Source organism: Cariama cristata, unplaced genomic scaffold (genome assembly GCF_000690535.1).
Source record: "Cariama cristata isolate BGI_N322 unplaced genomic scaffold, ASM69053v1 scaffold38657, whole genome shotgun sequence".
NCBI lineage: Eukaryota > Metazoa > Chordata > Aves > Cariamiformes > Cariamidae > Cariama > Cariama cristata.
In genome coordinates this window covers 60007-70421 of record NW_009629105.1, presented here as the reverse complement: position 1 = coordinate 70421, position 10415 = coordinate 60007, and the positions used below count along the sequence as shown (strand labels likewise).

The 10415-nt window shown below is 43.1% G+C and overlaps 1 protein-coding gene across 1 annotated transcript in view; it reads left to right on the top strand.

Moving 5' to 3' along the window:
• Nucleotides 1–465: 465 nt before the first annotated feature.
• Nucleotides 466–10415, top strand: part of UTP20 (UTP20, small subunit (SSU) processome component, homolog (yeast)) — a gene marked incomplete at its 5' end in the record, with an annotated part of 63979 nt that continues 54029 nt past the window's right edge. The window contains 10 exons of the mRNA XM_009705046.1: nt 466–546; nt 1354–1420; nt 1617–1749; nt 2244–2432; nt 3895–3976; nt 5081–5218; nt 5626–5781; nt 7443–7589; nt 8096–8215; nt 9682–9759. Coding sequence (XP_009703348.1) covers nt 466–546; nt 1354–1420; nt 1617–1749; nt 2244–2432; nt 3895–3976; nt 5081–5218; nt 5626–5781; nt 7443–7589; nt 8096–8215; nt 9682–9759 — 1191 coding nt within the window. The remainder of the gene's footprint in view (nt 547–1353; nt 1421–1616; nt 1750–2243; nt 2433–3894; nt 3977–5080; nt 5219–5625; nt 5782–7442; nt 7590–8095; nt 8216–9681; nt 9760–10415) is intronic.

The window sequence follows — 10415 nt, the reverse complement described above, 5'->3', positions numbered from 1 at the left end:
CGCCCGCGCCGAAGGCAGCGTCTCCCCCTTTCCCTGGCCCTCGGGGGCGCCTCCGTGAGCCGAGCCACCGCCCGCTCACGCACCAGGCACACCGCGGCCTTCACGTGGAAACGGACATAATTTAATGCGGGAATACTGTCCCGTGGGGTACGTGGTTTCAGGAAAGGCAAGAGCTGGGCAGTCGGTCGAGATCCGGGTAGATTTCTCTGCATGGTGGGGATGTGTGGGCTTCGAGCCTTGGCTGTGCGGAGCGAGGAGGGAGAGGGTCGGCCCTGCTCGTGGGCGTTTTAAGCGTTTTTTTTGCCTTAGCGTTCTGGTAGGACTGTTTACAGATTGATGGGTACTGTCTGTCAGGCCGTCTTTAGAAGTGGGGTTTCTGTTTGGAGTGCGTGTCCTATTGAGAGGGACTTAGAAGGTCCATTCTCGGAATTGAGCAAGAAACACGTATCTCCTTTTGTTTTACAGTTTCTTACCTTTTCGGAGCGCTTAAGCAATGTTAATATTGATATCATTCATCGGATTGACAGAACTGGAAGCTACGCTGAGGTGAGAACAGCAATTGTGGTAATTTTCTGAAATCTCATCACAAGTAGATATGCTCCCTGAAAGGTTCACTTAGGAAATTTATTCAGGAGGAAGTTGGAAAGAAGCTCCTGCAAGAGTTGCTTTTCCTGGAGGCTCATTTCGTGCTTTATTCCCCTTTTTCACCTGCTTTGCAGTATTGTGGTAGAGGCTCTTTGACAGTGCCACTCTGAGGTCTTCCACGTGGGCCTGTGGGTGTTTCTGAGCATGGAAGGTGCTGCTGTGGCAGCCAGCGGTCCTGGGTCCGGACCTGCGAACCCTTATGGGTGCTGTGTAGCTGCAGTACTCGCTGCATGTGTGTAAAGCATGAGCGTGTGTCTTTATAGATTATAAAGAAGGGTCATTTATATGTGATCATCATTGTGATTGTACAGCTTTGCAGGTTTTTTACCTCCTGGCCTGCTGGATTGTTCTTCTGAACTTGCCACTCAGTAGCCATGAGGATGCCAAAAGAAATCCCAGAGCATTTCTGCTGGGTAGGCTATGGCTCAGCATCTTAGATTATCAAGGCCAGTCAACAGAGGTCTGAAAAGCAATTACGTAAACAAGTCCTGTCACCAGAATTTATTTTCAAAAGTGTTTTGGGTACAGAAAGAAAAGTCTTATTTTCAGGGAAATTCCATAGCACCTTTTGAAATGAAGCCACCAAGATTTCTTGAAACATTCTTAAAATATTTAAAGCACTTGATAGTTTTCTTCATTTGAACCTCTCATCGTTGCAAGCTACTTTCATTAGGGTTGGTAGCTATTATTTTATCTTTGTTTTGGCAGGAGGTTGAAACCTACTTTTTCGAAGCACTACAGAAATGGAAGGAACTGAACCTCACTCAGCATTTTGGTACCTCATTTTTATTCATGTTTCCTGCTTTCCTTAAGCTATTAAAATACATTTCTTCTGCGTCCAGAGCCAAATGGGATATTTTCTATTGACTGGTTTTTGAACTGGGGTCTGGAGAGCTATTATTCTTTAACATCCTACATGTTTACCAGGAACTGGACTAGTTTTCAGGGTTTTTCTTTTGTGCTTCGAACAGTGCAATTCTACAACGAAGTGGCCAACAAATGCCAGTCCTTCAACCAGCTGGTCTATTACCAGAGTGCCATTGTGCAGAGCTTGAAGACACATTTGCAAGTTGAAGGCAGTCTTGCTTATCAACCCCTATTAGAGTAAGTATACGGTGACAAAATGCAGTCAGAAGCCTTGATGGTGTTACAAGTAAGTATGAGTCCTGTTGTGAGTGTTCTTTTTCTTTATTGTACCTGAGGAAGATATAGCAATGAGATGCCCAAAGTGGTCTCATTTCCCTGATAGAGCTTTATGGTTCCAAGTCTTCAAAAAAAAACAAACCCCAAAACCTATGACAAGGCAAACAAATTAGCCTGAGTGCTTACTGAGCGTCAGACAGAATATTAATATGCTTGTTTTGATGTTAATAATTTATGTTTCCTTCTTTACTGTTATCTGCTTGATTTTTAAAAAAAATCTTAAGATTCTTGCTATCCACAGCTGCCTAATAGGTGATATTTAAATAGAAGTGAGAAGTAAATGTGATGATGTCTTTCTTTCCAAACAAACTGTGCTCGATTATGCAGCATTTGAGTAGATTTTTATTGGTTTGTTTTTGAAATGCACTAACACTGGTTTATTTGCTGAAATGCAGTCTAGTGGTGCAGCTGGCTCGAGATCTTCAGGCTGATTTCTATCCTCACTTTCCTGACTTTTTCCTGGCCATCACCAAGTTCCTGGATACACAGAACACAGAGCTGTTGGAATGGACTTTTACCTCTCTTTCCTATCTCTACAAATACTTGTGGAGATTGATGGTGAAGGACATACACAACATATACAGGTAAAAGCTGTACTTAATATCTGTCTTGATCAGCAGTTATTAGATGCTATAGAAAGGTAAATGCCACACGAATACATGGCTTAGTGCTTCAGTATACTTGTTAGCATGCTTTCCCAGCTTTCTGAGTGACTCTGAGCCTTGTTACCATATGCAGCTCCTTTGAGGTCCCTCTGACTTTCATGGGCCACTGTATTTGGAGGGATGTGGGTTGGGCTGCAGATTTGGGCCTTTGGTTCCCTTTTCTCCTCTGGGGATAGGAGAGGAAGCATCCACCTCAGCTGGGTAAACAAAGCTCGGAAAGACACTGGATTGTCAGGGTCATCATGGAAACCTGTGGCCAAGTCTAAATTCAACACAGGTCACTTGAATATCTGTCAAGTACCTCAGTCATAGTTGTATCATTTCTGTCTTTCCCGGTTGCAGACACCTCGACTTACGACATTGAATGGATTCCTTTGAGTCTTTAATTGTTCCTTTCCCACTGTTTCCCCTTTTATGTTTTTCCCTTCTTCCTGTCTGTTTAGTGAGAGAGCAGATGAAGTCTGCACGGTTTTGTGTGCTTTGAAACTCCTTGCCGCAGGATGCTGTGGATGTGGAAGGGTGGCGTAGTCTCAAAGGGAAACTGGCCAAGCTGGAGGGAGTTACCAAATGCATAGGAGCCACTTCTGGCTTGGGGAGTCCCTGAGCTGCAGGTGGTTGAAGGCTGATTTTGTATGTGCTTGCCCTGTTTTTAGACCTTTCCTGAATACTGGGCTGGATGGACCTGTGTCCTGACCCAGTACGACCGCTTGATCCATCTTGCATTGCTGTGGTAGCAGGGCTCTTCTTTTTGTCATAGCCACTGGGTCCATGTTGTTTCATCCTAATTTCAATTTGGAGCAGATGGAGCAAAAGCAGGGTTACCGATTTCCTTCCCAACCCAGCAAAAGCTGTCGAGCATATTGAAAAAATATCTGCTTGGCTGTGAATCTGAGGTACCGCTGGCTCTGCACTGAACATGCAGTGAGCCGCCTGGAACTGTTACTGATACTTACCAGCGAACTGCAAATATTTATCATCCCTGTAAATTGTATATTTAGAAACTTTTAAGTGCACAGGAGAGCCTGTTGGCTCAACTGAAATACAAATCTGGCTTGTCAGTCAACTTTGGTTTCACATACTGCTGCTGAATATATATATTGAAAGTCTTGATGCTGCAGTTGAATCTGTGTGGATCCAGAGATTTCTGAATGTGGCTTAATTTGTCTGGCATTGTCATTTGACCTTCTTTGCAAAACTCTGTTCTTTATTCAGGGAGAGTGGGAAGGAATCGAGTTGTGGAAGGTATTTGCCCTTTCTGGGCGGACAGATTCTTAGTGTTTGTAAAAAGTGGCAATGTAAACTGAAAACACAAGTTTTAAAACCAATTGATGGCAGTTCTTTTATTGCCTTTAAGACAGTGGTTTATTTTGTATCTTTGTAGCCTGTACAGTACCCTGCTGGCTCACCACAAACTTCACATCAGAAACTTTGCTGCCGAAAGTTTTGTCTTTCTAATGAGAAAGGTAAGTGAAATGCTTGTACTTTGACACTATCTCCGTCCTGTGGTGGCTCTCGGATTCAATGTGTAACTCTAGATTTTCTCCAAAGAAGGATTAACAAGGCCTGAACTGGCATTCGGCATGTCCCAAGTTGTCATTTTTAGTGAGTATTTTACTGAGAATGTCACACCCTTCATATCAGCAGTGGCAAATAGAGGCCTTGGCACGCTCTGTTTTAAGAGCAGTTAAACCAAATGTCTGTGGTTGGTTTATCTAAAATGACTAGAAATGGTAAGGTAATCTGGCAAAAGGGAGGCTTTAATTTGTAAATGCACGTTTACTCACTGGCTTTTTCACTAATGCTTTAAGGTCTTTGTAGAACTGAAATTCTTGTGACAACCTTTTTGCACTCCTGAAAATCACAGTGTATAACATTCCCAGGCAGATCAGTCAAGATCAAACAGCAGCCTTTCATGAAGTAAGGAGGGAGTTGTAGTTGTTGGGTTTTATTTAGTCAAAATAATCAAAAGCCAGGATTCCTGAGACTGGCTATCAAATTTGAGTATCCTCATTTTTGTCCTAAGTTGAGAGACCTTAATAAAGTACATTTGTTTGATCGGTTGTTTTCAGAAATTGCTAAAATTCAAGTCAGATCCTTAGAAATGGAGGGTTTTAAAAATCTTGGGCTGGAAGTCCTTGCAGTGTTCCCAAGTGTGGTTATAGTTTTGGATGCCTGGGTTCTGTGTTCAACTGATACACGTCTCTTTCCACACCAGTGCAGCCACCTTTGTGTTCCAGTTGGGACCGGTATAATGGTGCATTTATGCACATGTTTAACTCTAAAATCATAAAAATAATGAAAAGCATATATTTTGGCTGCAGTGACCTCAGTAGACCTATGGGCATCTTGGGGTCGGAGGAGGGTGTATAGTGACTGAATAACTGATCATTTTTCTCCTTTTAGCTTCCTTGTGTGGTTGCAGAAATGATGAGTTTGAACTATTGTGGGAAGGCAGGACTAGGAGAGTAACATGGTGCTGTGGAGTCATTTAATTGCCTCTATCCATCTGGCAGCTCTGAATAGAAGATAACATTATTCTTTTTTTTTTTTCTCCTTATGTTTTTTAGGTTTCTGATAAAAATGCAGTCTTCAATTTAATGCTCCGTGACCTGGGGGAGCACCCTGAGAAGGTGGAAGGTGTAGGACAGCTACTGTTTGAGATGTGCAAGGGTGTTCGAAACATGTTCCACTCTTGTGCCGAGACGGTAAAGACAAGAAAAGATCGCTGGTTTAAATTTTGCTGTAATGGAGCCTTAGGCAACACTCAGTGAAACCGTTGAGTGTTGTCTTCTTCACCTCTCTGGATCCTTGGTGACAAGCGTGCTGCTCAGTTACTTAATAGGATCTGAAAGCCTCCTTCTAAGAATATTCTTTGAGATAGGAGGGTTGTTTTTAGTAATTCCTATGCAGTATTCCTGTATATTAAAATAGTACTGCTTGCTGATGTTTCAGATTTTAAGTGGTAGCCTTTTGGTTTTTTTCTTCCCTGTTGTCATTTTAGAAAGACTCAAGATCACTGGAATATTTTAGCAGTTTATTGCAATAACTAATTTTAGGATTGCTAGATTTATTTTCTGAGTCTAAGGATGTGATGTGCTCTTTTCCTGTGCAGGCCATGAAGTTAATTCTGTTAAAGCTGGGGCCTATTACTGAAGAAGAAATTGAGCTACCGTGGGTAACTGTAGGAAAAGCCTTTGAGCAGATGATCAGATCAGCTGTCGTGTATATCCATAAGGAGCATTTTAACATTGTCTTCAAGTGCCTGGAGGTACATTGAAAAAAATTTTTTTTTTGTTTTTATTCATGAGAGACTGGAAAAAAAACCTGTGCACTTATCAAGAAAAGTATTTATGTTTTATTGGACCAGAACTGTTTTTTTTTTTCTGCTTTGGAAACATTAAATACAGTGTCATGTGCATGGGAAAAATCCCGCCCTTCTTTTGTAAGTTCAGAGCGAGCCTGATGTCTGTGCGGTGAGTGAGAAAGGAGCTGCCGTGTGCCAGACGTGAAGCTCGGTCCCATGGCTGGGCATGGAGGGTTTGTAGGATCTGCCTTTGCAGACATCGCAGACCGCTTACTGGGGTGGGAACGCTAGGGCTTGTCGTACATTGCTGAGCTAGGCATATTGGTGGTTCCAAAACTGCTTTGTGACAGTAAAGGGGTAGCTTTTTATCCTACAGCTCCCTTCACAGCAAAGACCTGGGCTGAACCTGGAGAGCCAAGTTTAAGCCTCGGAGCCAAATATGGAAAATCACCGAGTGTTGTCAGTTCAGGTGTTCCTATGTTGCTGCTTGAGGGTTACACTCCGAGGTTTGGGGGAGCACAGCTGAGTGCCATGGGCTGTGCTGTGTTGGGTCAGAGTGATGTGGAATAATGAGCAAGGTCCTGGCAAGTGTTTTTTACTTACGTGACCAACATATAGATGTTTTCTAGCTAGCGACTGGGATTTGCTAGGGGGGATTTAAGCCTCTTGCAACTGACAAATGGTCTGTGTCGGTTGTGCCCCTCAGAGAGGTGGAATGGGAAGCTGGAGGAAGTGGTACACGTGACCTTTACCGTAGTCCTTCCAGCATGGGTGAATAGTCCTGTTTGTTTCTTCTTGCAACTCCCTCCCTGCGACTATCCATAGTTTCCCAGAACTGCTCCTCCTACCTCACCCAGTATGATAGCAGTTATTGCCTGACTGTCATTAGCTACAGAATTGTTTGCTACTGGGTGTTTCGTATCTCTGGGATCTGAGTCACTCAGCGTCTGCAGTTGTGATGAAATCTTGGAAATCGGTGACATAATTCCCTTTATTTTTAATGAGGCGTGATTTTTTTTTTTTACCCTGGGAACTGGTGGGTGTGTGGGGGTATCTTGCTCAGAGGGAAATATTCACATAGCCTGCCATAGCACTCTAAATTGGGTTCAATTTATAGGATCAAGGATGGGAGTTTATAGCCTCTGGGCAGAAAGGGACACTAATGGGAGTGATCCAGAGCAGCTCCATTGTCTGTATAATATAGATGACATGAGTAACCTCTCAGCATCCACATTAGCATAATGACGCATAAAGTGTAAAAGTACTTAAGTTCTGATAATCCCAGTGAAAGGTGGGTGCTTCCATACCATTGTGGGTCTGGGGTCAAGTATTCCTTTCTGTTCCTGTTTCCAATTTTGTATGTCATGGGTTGGCCTTTCAAGAGACTTTCGTCTTAGGAGGTATTTGTGTTTCTGTCCAAGGAATCCGGGATGTGCGTTTTTACATAATGAGAATCAGATAGTGTTTCTGCAAGGTTTAGTTTGTTGAGCATGAACAAGAGCGTCAACAATAGTTTGCTGGGCAGATGAGATGTTGATTCTTTAGAATACCTTTCAAATAGCAGTAAGGGAAACAGGATCTGATCATTCTCTGAAACATTTTGCTTCCCTTTTTTGTTTAAACAGGAGACACTCTTAGACTTGCAGAGGAGAATAACTAAAGCCAACTGCTGTATGGCTTCAGAGCAGATGGAAAGGATTCTACAAGCTTATCTGGTCCTAGTGGGACATGCAAATGGATCCAAAATCTCACTGCCTGAAGACGTCTGTCGGGTAGGCCAGACCGTCACTTTGGCTGTTGTGCCAGAGAAGTATCAATTGAATGTGGAAGAGATGTGGTCAGCTGAAGCGCTCATACACATTTCTGATGCATCATTGGGCTTAGGATTTGAGTGAACAGAGACATTTATTTTGAGTATTGCTTCCTCTCCGATCCCATCAGAATTTACCTCTGTACTGCAATCCTGGTGTAGTGCTTCTTTAAATGAGCAAGGGGTAAAGCGGGCTGCTGTTTCTAGAGACCGGTTCCTGCCCCTGGGGAGGAGACCTAGACCCCCATATCAGAGATAGAGCAGTTCTACCAGATTCACATACATTTGACCCCCTTGGGTTCAAATGTAGGTTTAGCGCCTTCAAACTTAGACAGCACTATTAGGATTCATTTGGGTGGGCTGAAGCTTAGAACACCATGCCTTCCTGCTCCCGGACTCTCCAGGTTGTTCAGACCAGACAATCACTATCTTCATAGATGAATATCGGTTCTCTTTCTTTCATTTCAGATTTTAATAAAAATGTTACAAACACAAGATCTCTCATCATCTTGCTGCAAGTTTTCTGCATTGCTGCTGGCCGAGAATGTTTTCTTGCCTGATTCTTTGACCAAGGAAGCTATTGAGAAGGTAATAAGCACTGCTGCTCTCAGCACAGATACCAGGGTTCAAGTTCCCTAGAGCAGGCGGATTTCAGAACATTCCACTTCAGGCTGGGAAATATACTCTAAGGTTCCCTTTTGCCTTCTTGCACAGATAAGGGACAGTCTGCCCAATGCCTTCAGTAATGTCTGCTGAGGTCTTGGGACTCCTAGACCTGCTTACACAGACTGCTGTCAGTGTAGCAGTGCCACTGGGGCTGACATCTTTGCAGTGAAAACCAGGCTCTGATTCAAACACCTACAGCCTCTGTAGAGAAGGGACATGTTCTGCTTTAGACTATAAAGCAGGCTAGTGAATTGGACTTAGTGAGAAAAGTACATTTTTCACTAAGCTGCCAAGCATTCAGTGAGCACGACTTAGCCTTGTGAGCAAGGTTCAGACAGGTGCAGTTTGTTTTAGAAAGTACAGGGTTAGGCATATTTCAGTGCTAGCATTGCTCCTGAAGCATGGGCAAGTTTAGCTGCATACATTCCTATCAAATGCAGCGTTGTACAGATTCATAGGAGTTGCTACTGTGGAGCCTGATTCTTCAGTTTTCCTGTTAGAATGTGTTATAATTTTGCAATTTACAGTGTGGACCGTAGTTGTGCTGTGTATGTTAAAAAAAAAAAAAAAAAAAGAAAAAGATGTCATGATTTACAATGGGAGAACAAGGCTGTTGCCATTGTTTAAAAAAGATTAAATTTCATCTGGTCTTCAGTGTGGGCTTGTGTTGAAGTAGGATTGGTTCTGCCTGTGGCAGTCCAGTTTTGCTCAGGAGATGTGGTCCTTCAAACATTTGAGGATATTTATGTGGGCTGCAGTTAAACTGGAGGAGGCTTAAAACTGTCCTTGTCTTTGGAAGCGTCTGGGAAAGGGAGATCTGGGTGTGTATTCTATGTTGCACATCTCACTGTTGAGGAGCACTGATCCTGGCTATCTCAAAGAACTGTTCTATCTTGGGTCCCTTAGAAGCACAGAGGTTGGCTCTGCCCATGAGATGGTAAACTTTCTGCAATGTGCTACACAGGAAAAATGCTGAGTTGGAAGATCTTTTGAGCCCAAGGTTTTTCCTAACAGTTAGTGTATCTATGCTGCAGTCCTAGAACTTTCAGCTTACATTTTCCACATCACAGTAAAGAGATACCTAAGGTGTCTTTGCACAAAGCCAGCTTGAATCCAGCACGCTTTGTTAAAAAGGGTTGTGCCAGCAGGGTTTGTTTAAAAAGGACTGGGCTTTTCTGTACCTGAACTGTTGCTGGAAACAGTATTGCTGTGTGTGCCTGGACTAACAAGCCCTGCTAGCCCTGAACAGAGAGCCGGGCTGGGTGTCTCAGAGTTCAAAGCATGGTTGATTCATAAACCAGAAAAAATGTCCCATGGGTAATGGAGAGTTGACTATGAAATGTCTCTTGTTAATGTGTTCCTGCCAACCTTTCATTTGCATCTTGCAGATATTTGCAAGTGGATTTGAACAGCGCTTTCTTTTGGACTTCTCCGAAGCAATGTTCACAATGAAGCAATTTGAGAGGGTAGGTGGAAGCTTTTGTGCATTTTGTTTATTTTCATTGCCAAGAGAACAACTGGGAAATCCACAGCATGTTTACCTGCCTTGTAGGAAGCAGTTTTGTGTATTGACATAATGTTTATTTAAGTTTCTGGCATGATCTGGTAAGAATGAAAGAGGTTCCTTATGCCGTTGTGTTTGAGATTGGTAATGGTGCTCAGGGTTGGAGAAGGTGACAGGTATCTGTACTCACAAAAAGAAGCTTCTCTGTTGGGAATTAAAGGGGTGGGCTTGTTATGGATGGGATGAAGAGAAGGAGTTCTGGAGAAGGTAGGTGGAAATGAAAAATAAGAGATGTCTGGTAGGTCAGGCCTAGAACTGGTGATCTGGGAGGAATCAAATTTAATTAAACAGAGCGGGAGGTGAAAGTAAAGTAGGGGATCTGGAATGTCCTGATGAGACTAGATTTGGGGCGAACTGAGTTTTTATATCAAATCACTGTCCCTGCTGGGGTAAGAGGGTGTCTGTATGCTGGTGTCTTGGGGCACCAGGACTGATAAGTCTGGTGCTTTGCTGGCTCATTTGTGAGTGTTTGGATTCCTCGGAGGCTGGTGGTGGGTGTTTTTTGTGGATTTGATCATGATTAAAGAGACTTGCCAATCCTTGACTCTTTTTTTTTTT